This window comes from Myotis davidii, unplaced genomic scaffold (assembly GCF_000327345.1).
Source record: "Myotis davidii unplaced genomic scaffold, ASM32734v1 scaffold332, whole genome shotgun sequence".
Taxonomy (NCBI): Eukaryota; Metazoa; Chordata; class Mammalia; order Chiroptera; family Vespertilionidae; genus Myotis; species Myotis davidii.
The window spans coordinates 525,679-551,962 of NW_006285779.1; the positions used below are offsets into that span (position 1 = coordinate 525,679).

Consider the following 26,284-nt stretch of genomic DNA (forward strand, 5'->3'; position numbering starts at 1 on the left):
AGCCTGATTTTCTATCAGCAAACCGAGGGGAGCTTGTACTCAAGTGGCTGAGCACAGGATACATGCAGCTTATTGTGTTTATGAACAGTGGTTCACTACTTCAGACAATATCTAGTCCACTTGACAGACTGGTTGGTTTCTCTCTGCTACAAAGCCATAATCTGAACACTACCTCTTGGTTTTACAAAAAGGAATATGTCAATTTGGCTTGGCTAATTCCTATAAAACTCAAACATATTTTTCTTCAGTGAGAGCCCCAAATCAAGTCACAAGAATAATACACATCACAGCCACCCAGATGAGCATTTGATAAATGGGAGTGATTATCTCAGATAATCCTCAATCAGCACCATGAACTGTCTACGATTATTACTTTTATTTTGAGATGAAAATAAGCTAAGGCTTCGTGATGCCAAGTCACTTGCCAAAGTTAGCAGCCAGAGATCAGAGGTGAGACCCAGTGCTATTTTCCTGGTCTTCATTATTACCCCTTGCAGAAGGCATCACACAGAAGACTTGTTACTCAAGCAAACACATACATTTGGCAATAGCCAGGCAGTCAACAATCTAAGGTATGCATTCACCTATCATCTTCAGAGGAGCCATTGACATTAGGAAGGACAGTTGCAAAGAATCACCTAGAATAGGCTGGATTTAATTAAATAAAAGATAATGGGGGCTCTCCCTCCCAGGAGCACCACCTTGCCTTTTCTCCCCCTGCCACCCCTCCCCCGCCGCCCCTGCATGCCCCAGGCAAGTTACCATTAGGTTCCTCACTCCCAAGGGCCATTTCTTCTAGGAATTACTTAAAAAATAATTTCCTCTTACAAAAAAAAAAAATCTTTGAGTATTCAATTTCTTTTTACCATTAGGACCCCAGATGTCTTCCATACATACACACACACATAGAAATAGGGGTGTGTGTGTGTGTGTGTGTGTGTGTGTGTGTGTGTGTGACATACTGAAACAAATAAATAGAAATCCACAATAATTATTGGAATGGTTGCTGGGAATGACGAGCTGGTCCTCCTTAATTAGCAGTCATTGAACAAGGTAGTATGGCAAGGCTTTCTTTAGCAAACAGAGATGTTGAAAACTTTTAATTAGCAAGAACATCTCACAAGTTGTGGCTTACATCCCCTCCTGCCAGGCGAGGGTCCTGTAAAAGCTGTTTGTGTAGTGATGGAAACACAGAGGGTCATGAAGCAATTCTCCAGTCATTTGGAGGGAAACAGGACAGCCTTTAAAGAATTCATTTAGTGTTGACCAGAGGTAGGGAGAGAGAAAATGCGTAAGCCTTCCATTCACACACCACAGGTTTCCACTGAACAATCACTTTCAAGAAAACTCAACTTGTGTGTCGATGATAATAATAACTATTGAGTTTGAGGTTCTTAGCAGCCGCAGAAGAAAATTCCTGGTGGAGAGAGAACTGCCTGACATCTAAGGCCTGTTTCTGTGACAGGCCATGGTCCTCTAGCCTTGGGGGTGGGGAGGGTCCAGCCTGTTGTGTATATCATTGTCTACACCCCCCTCCCTTCCCCGCCACACACTGCTTTTCATCTTCCAGAAGTCATCTGCTCTGGCTCACTGCTAGAGACTTGAACTGTGACACTCAGCTATTTGGGTTTGGAGATGGTTAGGGGAGCTGATTTTCCTGCTCCTTGAGATGTTATATTGAGGTTGGCATAGCTGTCCTACATATTGTATATCTGTAAAGACACTTTGAGTCACAGGGTTTGGAATGTCTTGTTTTGTGAGCTGACCCCCATGGGATGATGTCTTAGGTTGGGTTTCCTAGAAGCAGACACTGAGGCAGAGATTTGGGGTATGCAATTTATGAAGAGAGGATTCAAAAGAAAAAAAGTATGACATGGGAGGGAGAGTTGAGCAAGGAAGCAGTTTCAGGTTAAGTTTAGTTTGGACTTGATCAAAGGGGGGTCTAGAGCATACATTACATGCAGACTTGTCTCATAAGGTGTGGTGTTGGGGTGTTACTTGCAGGAGAGTAGGGATCGCTCTGGGGCAGGAGCAGCTGGGAGACATTAGCAGCTAGCACACAGATGCTGATGTTGGGTGCACTCAAAGAAATGCAATCAAAGAAATGCAAATACAGGTGTAGGGAGAAGACAGGAAATTGCCTTCATACTCAGCTCACTGTTGTGGCAGCTCCGAGCCTGTATATTAAATTCATTACAGAATGGGTTATTTCATTTGATACATACAATGACTTGATAAGATATGCAAGCCAGACACAATTTCCTTTCAGTACCAACTTCTACTTTATAAAAGTCAAACATATTTTTCTTCATTGTGAGCCCCAAATCAAGTCAGACGAACAACACAAATCAAAGGCATCCAGATGAGCATTCGATACGTAGGAGTGATTGTCTCATACAATCCTCAATCAGCACCATGAAGTACCTATCTTATTACTTGCATTTTAAAGTAAAATGAAAATAAGTCTAAGTGATGTTAAGTCACTTGACAAAGTCACTAGCCAGAGATCACAGGTAAGACCCAGTTCTACTTTTGTGGTCTTCATTATTACACAATGCACATCTTACAGAGCAGGGACTGTGCCCCGATAGACTGAATTGTTAGCCTAAGTAAGCCACATAACATGAGAAGAGTTGGAACTAGAATCTAGGACATCTGCCTTCAAGTTTGGGTCCTTTCTGAGGCATTGCTGTCTCTTGCCACCCTCCTGGTAACACAAGAAAAGGAAGATGATCATGGCAAGTATATGGGCAGCAGAGCAAACATGCTGTAGGAAGCAGGAAAGGGTGAGAAGTATTGAACTGGTCTCATCAGCATGGCTTGTTGAGGGAGTCATGTCTATGCTGCTTTCTCCCCTGGTAATTAAGATTTAGATGAAATGAGGGATGAGAGCTTTCCAGGCTCAGATAGGGCAAGACTAGAATGATCTCAGGTACATCTGTAATATAGCATGTGGGTCATTCTGGGGAGGGGCTAGATTTGTATGTACCAGTGATGTTAAGCTGCATGCATGTGTTGGAAAGACAGTCTTCAATCACTACAGCTTATCTTTCCCTCATCTCCCACACAGACTCCTCTCCATGAGCCCACACCACACCCTTCCCTAGCTTCCAAATTCAGTTGCAATGTCTGATTGTGTTAAATCCTGAATAATCAGTTCTAGACAGTAGAGAGTTGCATAAAATGGCTTTCCACCATTAGATGAAGAGGAATAAAGCCTTTTAAAATCAATATCCATTTTATATGAACTATTGCTAGGATTTTATATTAATTTATTAATTAAAATGGATTAGGAAAGGCCAAAGTATTAAAAAAAATGCCCCTCCCAACCCTGTCCTTGTCTCAAACATCTCTACCCAACAAGTTTCCAAGAGTCTCAAGGGAAAGGACAAAGGAAAACAAATTGCCATCTTCTCATCCCTAAGACCTGGGCCATCATCCCTGATACAGATGCTTTGAGGAACCTGAATGATCCATGTGATTCAACCTAGATATGTATGAAGCCTCTCCACCAATCTTCTCCACTCCTGCAAGCACCAGTGAAATCAAACTGCAAAGGACCACTTTCTCTCCTTCAACGAGAAGTGAAGGTGGGGATATCAGTGGGAAATTGCTTGTTAAAAATAGGCCACTGCGCTTAAAGGACTTGTCCAAGTGAAGGCGTCTAATAATAAAAATAATAGTTTACAAAATGCAGACCAGAAGAACAAACCCAGAGCAGACAACCCAGATTCACTTTAGAGAGCCGAAGGACGGGGACACCTGCTTGGTATGCTTTGATGGGGAAGAAAGAGTTACAAAGGAGCAGAAGGAACTTTGGGGAATGATGCATACTGTGGTAATGGTTTCACATATGCCAGGATTTCTCAAATTGTATACTTTAAGTATGTATAGTTTACTATATGACAATTATACCTCAATAAAGCTATACATGAAAAGTACAAAGAAAAGAAAAGAAATGAATCATGAGGGCTGGCTTGGGATGCTGATGGCTAAGGTGAAGGACTTCTGTATGATGTTGTTTCCCACACAAATATTCTGCTTATCCCCAATTTTATTCTTTTGCCTGTGTCTTTGTTTATCTTACCTTTAGAAATGGGCTGAAATGATGACTCTCCAAAAGGTATATCCACCCAGAATCTAGCAATGTGACAGGTTTGGAAAAAGGATGTTTGCAGATATAATTTAGTTAAGGATCTTCGGATGACATCATCCTAGATTAACTGAATAGATCCTAAATCCAGTGACATGTCTCCTTATAAGAAAGAAGAAAACACACACACACACACACACACACACACACACACACACACACACATAAAGAAGCTATATGAAGATGGAAGTGATGAATCTCCAAGCAAGGCACACCAGAATCATAAGCAGCCACCAGGATCTTGGAGAGAAGCAGGGAACAGATTGCTCCTCAGGGTCTTCCCAGAAAGAACCAAATCTGCCCACGCCTTGAATTTGGACTTCTGGCCCTAGGACTGTAGGAGAGCAATTTTCTATTGTTTTAAATCACCTTGTGTGTGATCATTTGTCATAACATCTGGGACACTAACAACCTGTTAGTGATGCTCCTTGGAGACCCTCTCCATAACAGCAGTGTGGATGGAACCGCCGGGCTGCCCCAGCCCAGGGACCCCAGTGATCAGGGAACAAGCCCACCGACCAGCATTGTAATTTGCATTGAAATGTGGCTGTTCCATGGTCTCCCTGGGCCACAGACCCCACACAGAAGCCTCTGCCCTCAGCTCATGGGGCAGCATCACTGTCAAAAAACATCCCTTTAAACCTGGCTCAACCAGATCTCCAGGCCCCTGGGAAAGATGCTCACATGACTGAGCTGCTCTCCGTTGGCAAAGGTCTTTATCAAACAACACAGAGTGTATTTTTTCAATCATTCCCATATCACACTGCAAAGACAAACCCTGTAGCATGTGTTCGCTGAGAAAGAAAGAAAACAAAACAACGTAAAATGCCATGGCTGGGGACACCCAGGGACTAGCTGGGGCTTTCAGCCTTCATGAATCTTAGCAGTAGCCAGCAAAGAGTAATTCAATCTTTTTCACTTCACAATATATATTCATGTCAGTGGCTTTCAGATAAGAAAAAGACTTCAGTGAAAAATGAAACCTCTGATGAAAAACTGGGAGGATGGTGAATAATATACAAATATTGCTAACCCCTTCCCTCCGTCAGAGAGAACTCACATCCTGCTGCAATCCCATCCCTGTCACTGCCATTCTTTTATAAGGAAAACAATTTGGAAGGAGGAAAGAAAAGAAAGGTTGGTCTTTGGGGCGGGAGGAAAGAGGAGGAGGAGGGAGGAGGCAAGAGGAAGGGCCAGGGGAGGGGAGAGGACAGGAGAAAGGAGAGGAAAATAATTTCAGCATGTTATCATCTAAAGATCCTAGAAGATGCAGGGAAATTGGCACATAGCTGATAATAACCATAATAACAAAGTTAATGACAGGCTGTGGGAAGGACCTAGCTTGGTCTCGGATCTGTTATAATGAAAAGGAGACGTTCAGCTGGAGACATTTAGAAATTTGCCATTTATCCCACAACAGCCCACCAGCCATGTCTGAGGCTGGCCACTTATCTCCTACACTGTCCCAGACCTCATTTTGCCTCTAAAAATTATTGGTATCTTGGCACTTCACTGAGATCCAACAAAAGAACAGGTGTAAACATGCATGGGTTGGTGGGGTTGGTTGAGGGGCTCTCTGTTCTAAATTTGTTTCATTGTTTCCTGCACAAAGGAAGGGAGGCAGTGCTGGGTTGATTGGTTGGAAGAGGGCCCCTGAGGCCCATGAGGCTGAGGGGGGCAAGGAACCCCCTCGGAGGTCTGAGGCTTCCTGTGCTTCTGTCCTACAAGGGCTCTCTCAGGTTCTGCCATACAGGTGTCCTAGCAAAGTGCAGACAGAAGGGGGGGTGTGGGTGGGGGGGGTGCAAAGGGGCTGCTCATTTATGCCAAACCTGTTATATCATTTATATTTATTATATTCTTCATAAGAACAAAAGAGAAAATTGAAGCATGGGGAGGTTAGAGGCTTACCCAACATCACAAAGCTAATAAAGGCAGAAGCTGGCAGTGAGCTCAGATCTATAGCTCTTAAAGCTAAATCCTTATGGCAATATCATGCTTCTACCCCCAAAGGTGCAGGCAATGCCCTAGGTGAGTCTGTGCTGAGAAGTCATCTGAAAGCTAGGAGTGGGAGGGACTTCATTTGTAAAAAGAAAGGTTGCTTGATACCAAGATACACACTTGTTAAAAGCATATACTATACATGGAAAATTGTTTAGCGAGCAGAATATTTTCCAAAATTGGTGGGGTTAGTTTGAACCCGACCACCCAATGTCTCTCATTCAGGCCCATGGCTTCTAGACTTCCAATTCTGAGCCTCTACCCATCACTCTGTATCAGAGAGTTGGGTGGGTGCAAAGGCTCAGGGAAGAAATTTGGACCAAGTTTCCTCCTGCTTAAAATACCTTCCAACACCAGGCAATGCCCACCTCCAGCTAAGTTCTTCACCTCACACTACATGCAGAACCGCCTGCCATGTTTGATAACCACTTAAAACCTTAATTGGTGTTGTTCTGTTCCAATCTTCCGTTAGCAACGGCAAATCACTTATGGATGGATGTTGCCAGCAAAATTGCTACATGAGAAAGTTTGTCTACTTTTGTGAAAGGAATAAGACAAAGGAGTCACAAAAAGCAACATAAAAGCCATTTGCTTTGCCAAGAATCTTGAGTAATGATTTCCTGTATCTTTAATATTCATTGTGAAATAGCTGAGTAATTATAGCTTCTTTTTCCATTTATGAAGACCTATAAACCATCCTCTAGCAGATATTATGCTTCCACAAGTCTCTTTTGAAATTATTGTCCATCTTTGACCTCTGAATGTTCCTATTTTAACTACGTGTAATAATCAGGATTGCAGAACAATCTCATTATGCCTTTTAAAAGTTTATTAAAAAGACTCTAATGAAATGCCGGGAAACTCACTAGCTCTAGAACACCATTGTGGACATTTGATGTGACTTTTACTTTCTTCTTTATTGTTTTAAAGTATGAAGTGAATACATACTTACTATAAAAACTTGGAATATTATAGAAAATATAAACTTATGTGCAGATTGGATGATCAACAATGTTATAAATCCAAATCCCTGATATTTTATTTATTTCACTGTTGTCTTTCTAGCCCATTTCCTGCCATCTCCTCATCCCCATTCGTCCTCCAGTTCTGCCGCTTCCTGCACGCTCACAGCTCTATCACTTTGCCAGAAAGAGAAGAAAAGGAAGATTCCAAATGGGGAAAAAAACAACTGTGAGCAAATTCCAACATTTTGAATGCCTAGTGTAAATGTAATTTCCTTTGATAACTGTTTGTTAAATTTTACCACCACCCTTTCCTCTTGAGGGGTGAAGAATTATCCCTGTCAGTCTCTCTAAATTATCAAAAACACTTTGTTTCCCTAAAAAGTGTTATAGAATATTGAATAAATACTTACAAGAAATGTTCCTTAAATTTTAAGTTCTGCCAGAAAAGGGGCTGCATAGTCATATCTGAAATTCCAGCACCTCACACAGTACCAAGTAGTTAGTTTCTTAGTGCATGCTCAATACATATTGAAAGAATAGTGATTTTACTAACTCCTTGAAGGGTTACTGTAGTGGACATTCCTTCTCTGCCTAGCACCCATTAGGCCTTCAGAACCACTCACTTATTGCCTTGGGTGGTGATGGAGGGATAGCTTTTCTTCTAGTATATTCAGGCTAAGAGGAATAATAAATTCGAATGCCTTCACTTCCACTTCAAAAGCCAGGGCAATACTTATAGGTTTATTCCCCTACATATTTGCCCTACATAGTTTACTTCACTCTTTAGTTTTCCAAGGCTGTTATGACAAGTGTCACAAATCAGGTGGCTTTAGTTTTCTAAGGCTGTTATGACAAGTGTCAACAACAGAAATGTATCATGTCACAATTGTGGAGACTAGAAGTCAGAGATCAAGGTGTCAGCAGCGTTGGTTTCTTCTGAGGCCTCTCTTCTTGACTTATAGATGACCATCTCCTTCCATGTCTACACATGGTCTTGCCTCTATACCTGTCTGTGTCCTAATTTCTTTTTATAAGGACAACAGTCTGATTGGATTAGGACCCATCCTAAGAGCCTTATTCTAACTAAATTACCTTTCAAAGGCCTTATTTCCAAATACAGTCACATTCTGAGGTACTGAAGGTTAGGGCTTGACTATAATAAGTTCAGGGGGATACCATTTAGACTATAAAACTGATGCAGTGAGTATGCGACCTAAACTTTCCCAATTAGGAAATTTACCTGGATTTTTGAATCTTTAGTAAAATGGGGATAAAAGAGACAATTGAAGTTCATTCACTTCAGAGGAGACCCTGTGTACCAGTAAAATGCCACCTGCCAGGGAAACAGTCCCATGCTTCCTGATTCTCATGCCTCCAAAGATGTCTTTCTTCGTGCCTCTTTCCAAGCTGTGTTCTCCAGATTTGAGTTGAGTCCATGGACTCCCACTAGCCTTCCCATAAATTCTTGTTTGTTTGAATTAGCCATGATCAGTGTTTATTTTTATTAACTGATATATTTTAAATATCATTTTAAAAACCATATAGAGCTATGCACACTGACTTTGACAATGTAGGGGTTCACCACTCCAATGAGAGGCACCCCAAGGACTCTAAGGCTGACCGGGGATCTCCATAAACAGCTTTTGTACTCATAGATTTGGACTTTCATCCATAGGTCAGGGTCTAAAAGGAAAAAGAAAACAGTTCAAGGGTAAATGGAACATGGACACATCTTTGACGTCAGGCTCCCTCTGAATTTTTGGTTAGGGTGAGAAGACATCTCGTTTTTTGAGACAGCCCAGTGCCATGCTTTTTTTCCCCAGAGTAATTATTAACAGTGCTCCAACTGTGTCCCAGTTTGGATTTTAATAAAAGATATGGTCACCCAAAGGAAGTATGTTTTGGTCATTGATATGAGCCTAGCAGGGAGGTTTTCAATAAATGTTTTTGAACAAATGAATTCATAAAAGGGATCTTACCTCCTGATCAGATACAGATGCACATTTAATTTATTTTTCTTCTACATGTTGCCACTTGCGAGGTATAAATCATTAAGCCAAGAGGTCTGGGAAGATCACCATATTGCCATGGAGAGCTCCTAGACAAAAAGGAGATGGGTTTGGAGACCTGCCATGTTCCTCTTGGCACCCATGGAAGTGGTGGCGGCCTCTTTAAAACAGATGCTTATCAAGGCAAGGTGTGAAGTCCACCTACTGTTGGAAAGTCTGCCAAGATCTGAGCTCCGCTGGGCTCAGGGCTCTTTCTCCCCTACGCCCCCCATCCCCAATGCTGGTGGAGGCTCCAAGTTGATCAGTAGGCATCCACCATGCAACTAATTAGGAGGCACAAGGCATATCATATCATGATCAGCTCATGATGCGTACTTGCTGCCTGGAGTTGTCTTGCTACCATTATAAATAGATTAGAAATCTGGGAGCATCTGCATTTCCCCCTCACAGAAGAGTATGTGAAACTGACAGGTTGAAATGAGAATATATCAAGTAGAGCTTTGTAATGAACAAAACTCAGCTTTAGTTCTCTAGGCTCATCTCTCTTCTCTTCTTCCCTTGGCTTTCCTCCCTCAGAATGCCCCAGCTGCCAGAAATTCTCTAATTGAACCATAAGATTTTGGAAGGTCAGTGCAAGAAAACCATTCAGGGGCTGCAGGACCGGGTGTGTTATTTATGGAGACAGAGATGTGCTTCCCAGGTGATTTTATCTAGAAACTGAGAAAGGCAGATTAATGACCAGAGAAACAATTCTGTTCTGCCTCTGTTGTATCTGCATAGCCCCCTTTCTCTCCCTGTCCACCATGCCTGTATACAACGTTAAAGGCAGCCCGTTCTTGGAAGAGTGACAGCCATAAGCCTTTGCAAGGGAGAACAAGAACAAAAGACCCTGCAGCATAAGAAGAGCTCTGGGAGAGGCTCCGGGGAGGAGACTAGGGCTTTCTTGGTAGGGAGAGATCCCTGGAGCCCAACAGCCTTCAGCACATGGGGACACTTTGGACACAGACGTTTCAGCTGAGGAAGTGTCTGTCCCTCAGGGACCAGACCGCATACTTTCTCAAGAGCAAATTACCGAAGGCCCCGCTTTAGCTGGTTCATTTGTAATAGCTGCAAACAGCGCCCTTCCCCAGAGACTCAGCTGCAGTGACAGATGGCATGCGTGCCTGTCATGATCTATTTTCCTCTGTCTTTCCTGACATTAGAAAAGAATCTACATCCTGTGCTCATGCTCTGAAGGGGCTCTCTTGAAGCTGTGACCAGAATTGAAGGCAAGAAACATGTCCTTGGTACCTCCGGATCTATAAACGTTCTAGACTTACAAATAGCTGTTTCATCTGAATGTTTCAATGGGTGAAGATGAAGGAACTCGGGTCAATGACCCTCAGAGAGGCTCTGAGGGACCCCAGGACCTGAAACTGCGCACATCATCACAAGAGCATTGTATGAGAAGGAAGAGTAACTAAGAAACAAGTTCTAAATACTAGAGCCCAAACCCATCAAGAAGCAAGGCCAAGGTGTTTCTGTCCCTGTAGCATGGCTACCTCCAGGGTTGCACCGCATTTGGCAATAGTGAACCTGTTTCAGAACCTGAGAGCTTCCAGTCTCATTTTATGAGACATTCTGGCAGCCCTGATTAGAAGCATCCATTCCTTATCCCTTCCAAAAGGTCCAAGGAAAATTAAATCAGTTGTATTAAAAAATACTACACACACACACACACACACACACACACACACTAAAAGCAGCATTGAATTTTGGAATCAAGGTGCTAATAGTAAGTTTTAAGCAAAATTATCTTCCATCTGAAAGGGAGCTGGGGGAGATGGTATGTCTCCGCAGGTAATTCTGAATTCTTTCCCTGGGAGTACAGCCCTAGGTGGGAGACAGTTCAGATCATTTTCACAACTTGAGGCTGGGTTGGGAGGCGCGGAGAGGAAAAGGATCCACCATGTCAAAACTAGAACCCCTCAGATTCTATTCAGTATTAGTCAAGCCCTAGTCACTGTGTGTTTACCCACATTATCTCATTTGATCTGAGATCCAACCCTGTAAGATAGATGCCCTTATTGTCAATTTATAGCTAGGGAAACTGGGCCCTGATTATGGTATTGTACCCCTCTGGGCCTCAGATAATTAAAAGTAATGGATCCAAGTTTTATTGAGACTCTCAATCTCTGATTGAATTGAACTCTGGCCAGGCTCTCTTATTTTAAATGGCATTCGGTGACTGTGCATGGTAACTACTGTAGGTTTCAGGGACATCATGATGCCATGGTGCTTTGAAAGGCCATCGTTGGACTACATCTGGTCTCCTTTGGCAGTATGATTGGAGCAGACAAGAGAATTTGGCTGGATACAACGTGTGTGTCAGGATGACGCCTCCCCATTGCCTATGTTTGCTCTCTGGCTTTCTTCCTCCTGAATAAGGCCAACCCCTCTAAAAGGCGAGCATGACAGCATGTGAAGCTGGGGCCTGGCGGCTGTCTGTTGAGCAGCCTAACTTCAGTTCAAGCCATGGGCCGCTAAACAAGTGTGTCCGCAGGGCACCAGCATACAGAGCTTCTGTAAGCCATCGAATGATAAGCACACTTGGCAAGTTAGAATCTCAACCTTTCTAGACATTATAAACGGGAGCCATATTGGCATATCCACTGGGCTCCCTACTGACGCTCAATGATCTGCAGTTTAATCCGCTTTGCACTTATTAGGGAGCTGTGTGGTGGAAAGAAGACTTGGATTCCAGCTTCAGCTCTGCACTTATTTTCTGTGCAACCTCCGGGAAGTCACGTTCCTCTCTGAGTCTCAGTATATTCTGCTACAGAAGGAGAGGGTTCTCCTACATACTGCCCATCCTGGTCATCGCTCAGCAATCTCTGGAAAGCAAAGCTAGTCAGTGAGGCAGGCCATAAAGTGTATTCCTTTTACAAACCAGGAAACTGTGGTCCAGATGACTTGCTGAAAGTCAGAGATCTCCTAATTCCTGGCTTAATGTTCTTTCCTAGGCCCAATCCATCACCACCTTCTTCGTAGTGTGTATTTATTTCAGATAACTCAATTAAGTCACTCTCTCAGAGTTGCAGCTGTTGCCCAGAAGGAAATGAATACATTTGGAAGCGGTTCTCACTTCTGTCAATTAAGATGCTGTGTATCATGGTAACAGGAGCCAGGGCAGGTGACTTTCCCCAGTTACGCTCCCTGAACTATTTTGTGGCAGAAACAGCAGTCCTTCTCAACCATCAGTGCACATGAGAATCCTTGAGAACCTGCCTATGGTGCTGATAGCTGGGCTCCAGCGTGGAGTGCTTCTGAGGGCTTACTTCTAAGCTCTCTGATTGCCTTAGAGAAGACAATTCTAAAGCAAAGCATGTCCTCACTGCTCATGAGAAACCCAACATAGAAGCAGCTACAAGTCAAGCACACCCTTTGCCATCAGCCTTTGACTGTACAGTACTGAGAAATCTGAGATAACTTGGTGGTGGATACAGTAGCTATATTCTTAGCATGACTCAGCCCGAATGAACCAATTATCTCCTACTATTTTACCACTTTGTCTTTTTGTCCCTTTCAACCTGGTGGAGCAATTTTATCAATCTGACATAAATTTAATATGGAAAAAACTAAGATACCATTGGAAAGTAAAAACTAATACATTTAGAGAATGCACCTTTGATGTGGGACAAGAATATTGGACATTTGCTTTATTTGGGAAGCTCAAGACCATTAAAAAACCCTTAAATATTTGCAGGTACTTTAAGTATGAACCACTAGTGAGACTGAAAAAAAGCCACTGTTACTTCTTTCAGTGGTACCATAAAGTAACTTCTCAATATTTGAGGAAGCATATTTGTTAAAAAGTAAATATAACTAAAGAAAAGTTTTACTAAGAATAACTTTAGCTGAAACCGGTTTGGCTCAGTGGATAGAGCGTCGGCCTGCAGACTGAAGGGTTCCAGGTTCGATTCCGGTCAAGGGTATGTACCTGGGTTGTGGGCACATCCCCAGTAGGAGATGTGCAGGAGGCAGTTGATCGATGTTTCTCTCTCATCAATGTTTCTAATTCTCTATCTCTCTCCCTTCCTCTCTGTAAAAAATCAATAAAAAATATATATATATTTTTAAAATAATAACTTTAAATACATTGCAAATAAAAAAGAGCCTACCTTTGTTCAATCCTATATCTTCAATTTGATTTCAGAACCTATGATTCCAGAATAGCTAGTTAGTATCTAAAATATGGAAGCAAATTATTGACCAAAGCATTCTGGTTTCTTGGGTATCTTTGATCTATGAAAGTTTATCACATATTTTCAACACTATAAATGCTAAAACATCCAACATATAGCCCTTATTCTAGATACTTAGTTCACATTTCCTTATTACCTAATGTGGAGATGAGTCACTCACTTACCCTTCCAAATTCCTACTCAGCTCTGGGCAAGAGATTCATTACTGTTGCGATGCATCAAACAGCATGCTCCTAAATAATAATAAAAAAAAAACACAAAACAAAATAAACAGAAACCAGAAGATATGTCTTACTGACTTCCTCTCCTGTTTTTATTTTTTTCTTCTGAAATCTTCAAGACATGAGTTGATGCTACACCTCTATCATTCACTGGGACCTGAGGTCAGACTCAAAGTCCACATGGATACCCAGACATCTGCTCAGAAATCCTTCCACAAACATTGGAATGGGAAACTTGGATACTGATTCAAATAGTTCATCTAATAAGAGCTCATAGAAAACGAGGGATCATAGAAAGTGATTCAGTAGATTAAACTATTGTTATCAATTTCCCAAGCCCTCTGTCAACTGGAATTATAAAGCCACACCATTTGTCATGTAACTTAGGAGTGCCTTACACCACAGTAGGCAGAGTCTATTTCCCTGGATCATTGATGTTGGCCATGGCCATGTAGTTTTCTTTAGTCAATGAAAAGTAGGTGACAGGTAAATAGAGTGACCATTTTGAGCCAAGATGTTAGAACATAGAGTATTCTGCTGGTCTCACCTGGAATTCTGTAATTCACCATGAAATAAAACATACCCTGGGGAGCTGCTGGTCTCAGAATGATGACAACTCACTGAGCAGACCTGAAGAGACTGAAGCCTGCATCCAAGCTAGCTCAGGAGGCCTCGGTCAGTCTCGACTGAGCTCAGCCAAAGCACAGCCAACCTGAAGACTTGAGAGCAGAGCATAAATATCTGTTCTTATAAGCTACTAGATTTTTTTTTTGCCATATAACATTATTGCAGCAATAGTTGGCTGCTACAATAGATAAAGAAAACTTCCCAAAGAAATCTCAGACAGATATGTAGCTTTGATGTACAAAAATACATTTATTTTCAACAATTTCAAAACCACTGTCTTTTTTATACAGTAGAAATATTCAAATGGAACAATAAAACCAAGAACAGTATATGTACATATACTGTATATATAGATATGACTCATGCATTTGTATTCCAGTGTGTAGTACAAGTATTGCAATTGTCTGCCCCATTTAACCCTTGAAACAAAAAAGCACAATCTTGAGAAATACACCTACTCCTGATCTAAGCTGCAGCCAGTCAGATTTCTGTGAATCACTTTCTCTCAGGGTCTCATAGAGAGAAATGTGAACAACATCCTACAAAAATCAACAGGGAAAAATTCAGCCTTTCCTCCCATATATATATACAGTATATCATTTTCTAAAACAGTGTGCACAGGCTGAGCCTGAAAATAAAATAAAATAAAAATGCTTACAGTGTGGCTTAAAGTGACCCTACTGAAAACAACTGACATGTATACATGTGTGAAAGGGCTGGGGTTCTGGAAAAGAGAATGCTGGCCTTGGAAGCCACTCACTCCAGAGGCAAGAACTATCTTAAGGGAACTGAAGGCAGACATTTGACTTTAAGGAAGGTGTGTATATCTGACAAGCAAATAGCACAGCTTTGCTAGCATCATCTTTGACTAATATCATTAAAGACTAGACCCCTATTTGACCCACTGGATTTGCCTGGACTCATGATTCCACAAATACCACCTCCCTCCCAACCTCTCTAACTCCTCCCATGCCACCAGGCACTCACTGGGCTTCACCTACTGCCCAGAGGACTAACTTTAGCTAAGAACAGCCCAATAATTCCCCATAAACATTATACATTTCTTTGGAATCCAACCAGGAAGCAGAATCGTTGTCATTTTCAGATCCACTGCCTGGCTTCTTTAGAGAAGAGCATTTTCTCAGGCTGATATCCTCAATGTTGTCCTTTTTGGAGGGAACCCTTGTATGCCCATCTGGATCTCAATTTGAAGTCTCTAGTGGGCTTCATCTTGCAACTTCTTCCACGTCACTGATGGAACAATAAGACTCCATGTTCTATGATGTTACTATAGTCCTTCCTTTACCAATTGTCCCAAAGAAGCCCCCCCCACCCCCCTTATATACATAAGTAGAAACCGGCTATGGCATGGACACAGAGATGCAAGAGTTAATTGTGACAGACAACTGGAGAGCATCCAGAACCCAACACATCAACCAGGCCTGGGGGTTGGTCAGCTCTGAGGGTGAGTGCATAAGCCAACACACGCGTCTTTCTTTTTTCTGTTTTCTTTTTTACTAAACATTAAATTATTTCTCAGGAAATAAAAAGCTATTTACACTGTAATTATATACAATAAGCCATTGGTAGCCTCACTATTGACATGCACGAGGCAGGGCCTCTTTCACAAAAGTGTGCACGCTTCTTGCAGTTATGTCCACTCCCCACCAACTAACCTCCTGCACATCTAACTGGGAAATGGTTTACCTTTTAGGGAAGTGTGCTGGTGGGGGGTTTATTGGTGATTTGGAGGGAATGGAGGTTAATGAAAAGCCAACCCAACTTTAACAGTAAAAAGATAGAGACCCACAAGGGAAAAGAGAGTCCTTGCAGAATAAAGCAAGAAGGCTATGGGAAGATACGTACTTTGCCCATAGCACAAACACAGCCATTTATTCTTTTTGATCTCATTTCAATCAGTTAAGAATGTTTTTGCCTCCCAAAGCTAAAACCTGCCTGATATTTATGAAGGGGCCCTTGGTAAACAAAGGGTAAAAAAGACATTTTCATTTTTTTCCATAATAGTAGTAATAATAAAAAATAAAAAGTCAGAAAGATGGTTGACCACGTGGCTTGTTGGTATTAAACACTAGTGCAGTTGGGAATCTCCTTTGTGCTTTCGCTGTTTGCAATGGTGGCAATGCCTCCTGCAGGGAAGAGAAGACAGAGGGAGAGAAGGATGTAAATTTCATCAGGGCAGGAGTCTTTGTTTTATTTCCTGCTAAATACCAAGCCACCTTGAATAGGTGCTTAATATGTATTATTTCACAGGACACCTAGATATTCTATCCTATCAGCTCACTGGTTCATCTCCTCTATATTTAATGTTTGCCACCCCCCACACCAGCACACAAGGTAGAAGCAATACCTTGCCATCTTATACTCTACTAATAACTATAGTGATAGCCAACATGCACTGAACACTTACTATGTGGCAGGCGTTGTGCTAATGATGTAATATCATTCCGTTATCACAACAATCTCAGAAGGTAGGTACTATTATTCCCATGTCACAGATGAGGAACATGAGGCACATAGAGCAAGTAGGATGGTAGACCAAGAAGATTGGCTGAGCGAGAAAATGGACCTGAAACCATCTGATGCCAGAGCCTACATGTGTGATTATTAATTAGGACATATGACGCTTTTGCTCTAAAGAAGAAAACGTCCAACAGTGATGGATAGTTGGTCTCATCTCTTCCTTACTCTTGATCTACTTTTAAGGGGAAAAAAATTGTGCCAATTTCAGATGGGCCGGAGGTGGTGGGAAAATTTTCAAATATGTCTACATCATTGTAGCCAGTTCTAGTAGTATCTGAAGGGCAGGCCCAGTGGGTTGGTTGACCTGGTGTCTAGAAGACAGAGGACACAGCACACATACCTATGACCCGGGTGTCCAGCTCTTTGTCCAGCAGTTCCTCAGGCTCGGTGAATTCACTGAGTGTGATTTTGGGGGCGTTTTCACTTTGGCTCACTGACCCAATCATCTCCTGCTCCTTGTCATGTTGAACTTGAGCATAGATGTTAATCCAGGGGATTTTCCTACATGCACAGGAGCAAAATCACATTATGATCACAGGGCATGTGAAACTGGAAACCCCTGATGATAATCAGGGGGAAGAAGCTATTTAATAAGACAGGCCAATATCAGGAAGAGGGGCTGCTCACTTAGACACTGGGGTCATGAGGCCAAGAGACATAAGGCCAGAGACTCAGATGCCCAGACACCTTCTTCTGTGGTAAAAACCAAGCAGGTGTAAACAGGAGGTCAATGCCGTCCATTGGGTATGCACTAAAAGCCTTAAAACATGAACCCATTTTTATGTGTTTAAAGGAGCTGGACTTTGAGACTCATAAGGTTATATCAGTGTAAAAAGACATTTTTTTCCTAAGGTTGCATCAGTTTAATTGGTCTCCTTTATGAAAAGCTACAAAATAAGGGACATATAGCCATTGCTATTCTATCCAGAACACTATTCATAGGCTAAGTACCTTAAGGACTTCCATAGTCAGTTTCCTCATCTGTTCAATAGGAATAATACTAGCTTCCTTTTATGATTGTAAATAGGATTAAAGGAAAGACTAAAAGAAGCTAATTAACTTCCTTCAAAGACACAGAAGTTGTGGGTTTACAAGGCAGACAGGCTTGTGGTTAGAGGAGCTGGCAGGTTTCAGTGAAAATCTCAAAGAAATCATCTCCTGACCCCATCTATTATCTCCCGACTCACTGTGTTCCAGCTTCTGTAGCCTCCTTTGAATTCCTATAATCCAGTGCTTCTCAAACCATTTGTGATTCTATAGATCTGGAAAGGATGGGCTGAAATTCTGCATTTCTGCCATGCTCCCAGGGGAGGCTGATGCTATTGTTCTGAGACCTAAACTTCAAGTTGTGAAACTCTAATACATCAAACTCATCCCCATCTTGGGAACTTTGAAGCAACTTTTCCCTCTGTCTGCAACACACCTCCTTGTACTCTTCTCATGATACTGTCTTTCAGAACTGGGCCTACATGTCATTACCAAGAGGTCTCTCCTGACCACCTAACCTTTCCTCCTGTAAATGTAATGAGACAGTGTCTATGAAATAAATGAATAGGGTGTTGGTTTAGGGTGATGTAACAGGCAATGTTTGTTGACTTGCTTTCTGTCTTTCTAACTAGACTAAAAACCCAATGTTCACACAGCCTGTGTTTTTACCTTAACTACTATATACTTAACTTAGCACAGTACTTGGCACATGGTTTACATTCAATAAGAATTTGTTGAATAAATAAATAAATGACCTCAAATCCTGGGCTCTTTCTACTTTCATATCATGTTCTCAGACAAAATGATGACATCTAAAAAAAAATAGAATACTACATCTAGAAGAGATCTGTCTACCTCATTAAATGAGGAGGAAATTGGACTGTTGTACAGACATTTCATGAAGCTGATTACTGGCACAGATGTTATCAAAACTTGAGACATCTGACATCCACCCCAATCTAGAACATTCTGTGCCTTTCTAAAGGAGAGTCACTCTGTTGTCCTGGCACCAACCAGTAATATTTTCAAACTTCTACATTCTCCTCCCAACTCCAACCATTAGTGGATATAGAATGTAGGGATACTTAATAAGGCATTTCTATATCTATTTAAGAAGGAAAGATCCAAAAGATAAGCTTAAAACATGGGTAGTTTCTACCTTTTCTTTACATTCAGTTTTCATGTCCTTAATGGTTGCTTTCCATAATTAAGGAAAATGTCCTCCTGACTCATACTGGTCTGAACCAGTTAAACATAATTTACAAGAACCATGACTGAACAGATTATGTGAGGCAGCGAACCTCAGGCTCTCTAAATGTGTCCAATTAAAAACTCATGCTGGCCCCTACTTTCTCATCTAAATAGAAATGCAGCCTAGTGACTCAGATTTCCTTTAATCATAAAAGTACATATTACTCATGAACATTGGGATCAACTGTAATATTTATTAGGTGCTGGGGGCAGAAAAACCATTTCAGATCATACAAGCCTATATAACTTCACCCTCACCCTTTCCTGCTCTCCGAATGATATCTGTGAGAATTTGAATAAATTTGCCCTAAGAAAGTTTGCCCACTTTATTTCAGTCTCTAAAAACAGATTTTTTCCCAACATTTTTAATAGATGGTTGGAAGGAAATGAATTTTGTTATTATTTTCAACATTTAAAAATTGTTAAATTAGTTTTCATTTCTTAACACAGCCACTTGTAGGCATGTTCAGAACCTAAGTCGAAACTGAACTCAACAAAGAAACATGGGAAGTAGGTTTAGAAGCATCTCTTGGGCTACCCATTCATATACATTTTAATAAGAGCAATAAGATGGATCAGCCCAAGTGATCTCTAAAAAACTTCAGTTTTTATTTGTTTGCTTCAACTATGATAAGTGTTAGGAGCACCTGGGAGACAATTTAGAGAAAGTGAAGTAGGCTTCAGATATGATGAAAGCCTTACTGAAAAAAAAGTACTGAAATAAATATAAAAGCACGAAAGTGTTGTTGTATAATCAGAAAAAATAAGAATCTATATTGTGGAAAGGAGGTCTTCGTAGGCAGAGTTTTCAGGAAATAAAAGTCATTTCATAATGATTTTTAATTATACTGCTTAAAATGTCAGGTAATATCAGTTCTATACAAGAATTAGATCAAATGTGAGAGACAGGTTGATATTTACTCAGAGGAAGCTTGGGGCTCATGGTAACTCTATTCTCCTTCCCCTGTTAAGGGAAAACTTGGGATCTTGAGATAGTGATTCAGTGCCCTGGCGCACAGAAGTCACTCAATGGATGTTTGTTGAATGAATGCATGGTTTAATGAGTTTGTGCTGGGGGTTAAAGGGAGAAAGTTTTGGGTCTGAAAACTCAGCATGGGATCTGGAAACAAAAACAGAATTGCCCTTTCCGTACACTGTGTTATCCAAGTGTTGACTAAGCAGGTGTAGCTATTTAAATTTAAATTAACTAAAGTTAAATAAAATTTAAAATTCAGTTCGTCGATGATATTAGTGATGACTGTGACAGTACAGATTATGGAGCATGATCATCGTTGTAGAAAGTTCTTTGGGACAATAATTCAAGAAGCAAAGGAGACTCTAGAACTCAGGGGTAAGAACCTGACCCTCCATAAGAGCCATCACTGGAGTCCAAGATGATACGGAGGAAAGGAAACCCAAGAAATAAAAGAAGATCCAACAAGACCTCCACCAAAGACTTGAACATTGGGAGGAAAACTTTTAGAAAAGGTGGCTAAAAAAAAATAAAAAATAAAAAAATAAATAACTGCTGATTGGTAACTCTTAGCTGATTCTGCTATTTATCCAGTTTGTCTGGTGTTTGTTAAATGTAGCCTTGGCTGCATGATTCACTGTAAGGGGCATAGAAAGGGTTGGTTGCTATCTGAGGACTATAAAGGGAATAATGCAGAGATGGCACTACCTGGCATAGATCCGAGTATTGAAGTGTACGCATTTAGAGATGCCTACATTAATGAGTTGGCTGTCTAGTTTAGCAGCATTTATAAGAGAACGGAAAACTTTCTAAGTCATAGGATAAGTCTTGCTTTAATTTGGAGATATCTGACACAAGTACTTCTCTGCAGGACTTCTATTGGCCCTTGGCCTCAGCTATGATGGGGTTCTAGGGGCCAGAAGAACAAATGAAGCATAGTTGATCTTCAAGACCCAGCAACCACCAGGCTTCCACACAACCAAATCCTTGGATGAACGAAAGTGTGCTTTGCATGTCACTGGAGTACATCCATAAATGGGCATTGTCCTGACTAGACTGTTTCTATGTTGAATCTTTGCTCTCTCTACTTGCAGTATTAAAGAGGTTTCCCCATTTTCAAAGAGAACATGCAGGCGGGCTGACACATCTTCCCTCAAGTGGACATGAACTCATACTGTTCTACAAATTGAGTAGTAAGGGGACTCTCACTCTGCCTTTCTAGTGGTGTTGAAGGATTCCTACTGTTTTGGCTAATGCTGAGATGGATATTGAGTAAAACTGATATTGTAAAGCCTGAGATATACATGAGAGGAGTGCTGAAGGGTGCTGGGGAGCCCTAGCTGGTTTGGCTCAGTGGATAGAGCATCAGCCTGAGGACCGAAGGGTCTGGGTTCAATTCTGATCAAGGGCACATGCCCGGATCGTGGGCTTGATCCCCAGTGGGGGGCGGGGGAGTGTGCAGGAGGCAGCCAATCAGTGATTCTCTCTGATCATTGATGTTTCTATCTCTCTCTCCCTCTCCCCAGAATATATATTCTGGGGAAGGAGTAGACTGAAGCACCTTTAACACTGATTTCTTCCAAAATCTAAAATCATTGTGTTCAGTACCTGGAAACACTCACAGGACTAAGTATGCTTTCAAACCTCATCTGATGATATTCCTATGAAGTACATTTCCATACCAGTGATATTTTTATGAGCCTATTATATGCCAGTTTGTGACACAGAAGGCACCTTTGGAAGGCATGTTCCTTTTTATCTATAATAATAATAACGTAGATTTGTTGATTATTTAATATGTGCTTGGTATAGATATTTACATTTGAACTATATGGCAAGCCTATAAAGTATTATACACTTTTTTATAGATGAAAAAAACTAAAATAGCTTAGAGAGAAAATCTAATTGTCCCAGGTTACAAATAGCAAAAGTTAAAATTGGGTCTGTCTTATTTCAGAGCTCACACTCTTAACTAGTCCACCTCTTGGTAGAAATATTACGTTATCTAAATAATGGTAAAGAATTATTGATTTTAATTTCATGTTTTTAATAAATATCCTATTATATCACTCCTCTTGTGGCCTTCAAATATAATTTCTGAATACATGTATAGTTAGTTTTTGTTTATTTTTTTATCAATTTCCCTTTAGACACAGGAAAGGAGTGATGGGGATATTTTGAGGTTAAATATTTTCAGCAGCCAATTTAAATAGAAATACTGTACAGCTATTGCACAAACTAAGAAAATGTGTGTGTGTGTGTGTGCTCTTGTACTTATGCATACAAGATTTTAGCTGAATTTTCTCTATCCACCCTGAATGATTGTTAACTTGTAGAAAAAGATATCCTGTATATTTGAGGCCTTATTTTAGAAATTTTAGGTGAGGTTTGAAAACTCCTTACACTTCTTTTGAAGAAAATAAATTGATTACAGAAACTACCCCTCCATTCCCTAACTCAATATAGTTATAAATTAGATAGAGTTCAGATTTTTAAACTTATTCCCTGACCCTCAACCATTCCCACTTTTCCCCATTCCCCAAAAGAGCTTCAAGGAGAATTAATATCACATAGTTGGGATGAGTTTAGGAATGTTAGTTATAGGAAGAATCAACTCCCATGAATCTAGCCCCAAGAGTAAAATTGATAGTAGCACATACCTTTTAAACTTGTAGATCAGAAACACAGCCAGACCAACAAACACCACCGACAAGAGCATGAGCATGGCTGAGCTGCTGCGCCCAGCACTGGAGTCCACCAACGGAGCTAGGAGGGAAGAACATGCTCACTTGGAAGCTATTAGCTGAAAAGCAAGTACCCCTTGGAGCAGGGGTCCTCAAACTACAGCCCGCGGGCCACATGCTAATACAAATATTGTATTTGTTCCCGTTTTTTTTTTTTTACATCAAAATAAGATATCGGCAGTGTGCATAGGAATTTGTTCATAGTTTTTTTAAAAAACTATAATCCGGCCCTCCAACGGTCTGAGGGACAGTGAACTGGCCCCCTGTTTAAAAAGTTTGAGGACCCCTGCCTTGGAGAAAGTAGGCCAGCTGGGTTCCATCTGTATATCGTCTCCGGTTGCCCTGTACGCTGTCTGGGCACAGGATCCCCAGTTTCAATGACAAACTGTATCCCCCATCACAGCCTCTTCAGGAAAGTAAACGCCTCTGCTCTTCTGGGAGAGATTTGGTGCTCTCGGTAGAAACTGAGCAATGTGTGTTCAGTTAAGGGGAGTAGAAGGAGGATGTGAAAGTCTTTCTCTTAGCCCGAGTGTCCGTTAACACGATTACAATTGGCTCATTGGGAACTTTGGGTTAAACACTGCTGCAATATTTCAGTCTCTTTCACACTGCTCTGGTGAAACATTGCTGGATGAGCACATCTGGAATCTCCACATCTGAAAACTCTTACAGCAAAAAGGGACATTTAGCAACTAGGCTCTCTCAGAGATCCAGCAGTGGATGCCCAAATGCCTTCTTTTATTACTTTTACAAATCAACCAACTAGAGTTGATCGCCATTTCAACCTTAACTTCTACATTGTAAATAGAAGGGAGTTTTAAAGTAATTTCATCTGGCCTCCCAATGAACATTCATAGAATCCAAAAATCCCAGAAACTGAGAGAGTTTGAGGACTGCCTAATATAAACCTGACTGTTTCAAATTTTTAAAAAATTCAAGGCCCAAAGAAATTGTAGGTTTTCTCCAAGATCATCCAGGGATTCAATAGTAAGGTCACTTCTAAGAAAGTCTTCTTGCCACCTCAACAGAAAGCCTTGAGAAAGATGTAATTAATTTTTCTTAATCCTCACCGCACAAAAGAGCCCTGCCATAAAGCCATTTTCCAGGAAGTTATGGAGAAGTATTTGCTGACTGTCTCCTCCCTCTTCTCTCCAGGAGAACAGATCACCATACCCACTTCCCCCTGAATCCCAACAGGCACTCACCTAACGTCAGCTGTGTGACATACACAATGACTTGAACCCCTGGCTTCAGTTCAAACTGGACCAAGTTTTGGTTTAGAGCATTAAACAACATCTCCACGATCTAGGGGGAAAAAAAGAGAGAGGCTTCATGGGGAGGCATGACATGTGACAATGCTCCCTCATGAAGGAAGAAACCAGGGTCCATAGGCAGGAAAATGACCATGATCAATCAGTGGACAGGCTATTGGGACATCTTTATCAATTTGGGTCTCCAGAAGCCCTGTGAAGCCAAAACAATAGTTGGTATCATTTGCTTAGACTGGAGAGGACAGTGAGACAGAAAGCTGTATCCAAAGTCTCCTAGCAGATTCAAGTTGATAATAGACATTGATGTTTCATTCAACTCCTAGTTCAGTGTTCTTTTATTCATGCCTTTTAACTTACCATAGAAAAACCTGTGGTGGGGTCCAATGAAAGAAAGTCAACCCATCAGTAGTTCTTTAATCTGATCAAGCAATACCCACAGGGTAGAGAGGTCCCTACCAGGATTAAAGCAGACACATATACCCCAGCCCATTCCTCTGCATTGTTTTCTCCCTTAGAGACAATGGGAGGCAAACATCAAAGCAGAAGCTGCCTCCTTTTTATGGGATAATTTTTCCTCTTTACTTCTCCCCAGCAAGTCTCAGAACACATAACATCGATTTAACCACTCTGTAATTCCCACATGGAAGCACAGGCAGACTTAGGCTGCTGTCCCTAACACTTATCTCGCTGTACGCGCCTTAATACCACAGCTGCTATTCGTCACTGTAATTACCTATTTATCTAAATGGATGGATATTGTAGCTTCCAAATATAATTCACACATGCCACTTGCTATTTCAGAATAAAGAGGTCTTGTAAAAGTGATGTATGCATAAGCTGAATTTATTTTTGGCCAAGTTAACTGTGCAACCCTGAAATGCAAGGATCAATTTCATTTCCCAGAGAAATGACTGCATTGACATCTATGATGCTTGAGAAGGACTGTGGATAGATGCAGGGACGGAGTCATGGCCAGGTGAGTAGCAGAAGGACATGGGAGATGTTTATACAATGATTACCTCATCTGGGAGCAAATGTGTTTGATTCATGCCGATTTTTAGCAGCCTCATTCTCCCTTATTTTCACCTTTGACTTGGCATCTGGGGAGGCAGGGAAGGGTGAAGCAGAGTACAGACACCAAGACACCCATGGAGCAGGAGTGAGAGGGAGAAGCACAGGACTGGCCAACTCCTTTATTTCCTGGTCCGTGTGCAGATCACAGGAACTATATGCCCCTTTGGTAAGGACAGTAAATCGCAATCTCATTGGGAAATGCAGCTTCCTTAGTCAAAGCTAGCTGAGGCAATCCGTCTCTCTCCAAAGAAACATGTTCAAAGCAGTTGCTGTCCCCTACGGAAGCAGAACTTAGATGACCAGGATTTTGAAAGACAAGAAATAGAGAAACTCAAATTCCTCTCTTTCTTACCCACATCCCTCTCCTCTGGGACAAGTCATTGGGTGGGAGATATTTAGCAAGTTGAAGGACTGGTGACTGTTGGAAGGAATGATGCTGATTGCTCTAGTCCATGTGTATCTATGTTGATTTGGGGTTAGGCTGATTACTCTTCAAAGCTCTGAGTACTGGCAAAATAGTGACAGACTGATGGGTCAATGGGAGAGACCCTGTCTCCCTTTTTGGCTGAAATGAACTTTGGGCCCTCTTAGCATGTGAGGTACAGGCAAGTGTTCTAGCCAAGTTTGCGTTCACTTACTTGTTCTAGGTCCTCTTCATTGCCTTTCCGCCTCTCCGTCAAGTTCTTTGGGGGGAGGATAAAGAGCTCTGCTGAAGTTGGGAGGCCAGGGAACACAGCAACCAGGATCTGGTCTTCCGGGACACTGGTTACCTGCAAGCATGTGGAGACCGAAGAGTGAGGTCCCAGCCTTCCCCAAGTCAATAATAAGGAGCAGAATATGCACAGATATGTCTTATATATGTGCAGTTTTTGAAAAAAAAATTAATCCTGACCTGAGGATATGTTTTTATTGATATTTAAAGAGAGAAGATGGGAGAGAAAGAGAGAGGAAGAGAAACATTGGTGCATGAGAGAAACATTGATCGGTTGCCTACCATTCATGCTCCGAATGGAAATTGAACCCAAAACCTAGATATGTACCCTGACCTGGAAACAAACCCCCAATCTTTTGGTGTATGGAATGAAGCTCCAACCAACTGTGAAACATAGCCAGAACTATAAGATATATATATATATATATATATTTTTTTTTAGAAAAACAGGGTTTTGAACTGTGGGAGTTCCTTTTATATATAGATTTTAAAAAATACCTGTACCATTTTGATC

The 26,284-nt window shown here is 41.3% G+C and overlaps 1 protein-coding gene across 1 annotated transcript in view; it reads right to left on the minus strand.

The window, feature by feature from the left end:
• Positions 1 to 14,442: 14,442 nt before the first annotated feature.
• Positions 14,443 to 26,284, minus strand: part of SORCS3 (sortilin related VPS10 domain containing receptor 3) — a gene marked incomplete at its 5' end in the record, with an annotated part of 527,180 nt that continues 515,338 nt past the window's right edge. Inside the window, 5 exons of the mRNA XM_006756437.2 lie at positions 14,443 to 16,364; positions 17,099 to 17,259; positions 22,630 to 22,735; positions 23,919 to 24,018; positions 25,697 to 25,828. Of these exons, the coding sequence (XP_006756500.2) occupies positions 16,300 to 16,364; positions 17,099 to 17,259; positions 22,630 to 22,735; positions 23,919 to 24,018; positions 25,697 to 25,828 (564 nt within the window). The remainder of the gene's footprint in view (positions 16,365 to 17,098; positions 17,260 to 22,629; positions 22,736 to 23,918; positions 24,019 to 25,696; positions 25,829 to 26,284) is intronic.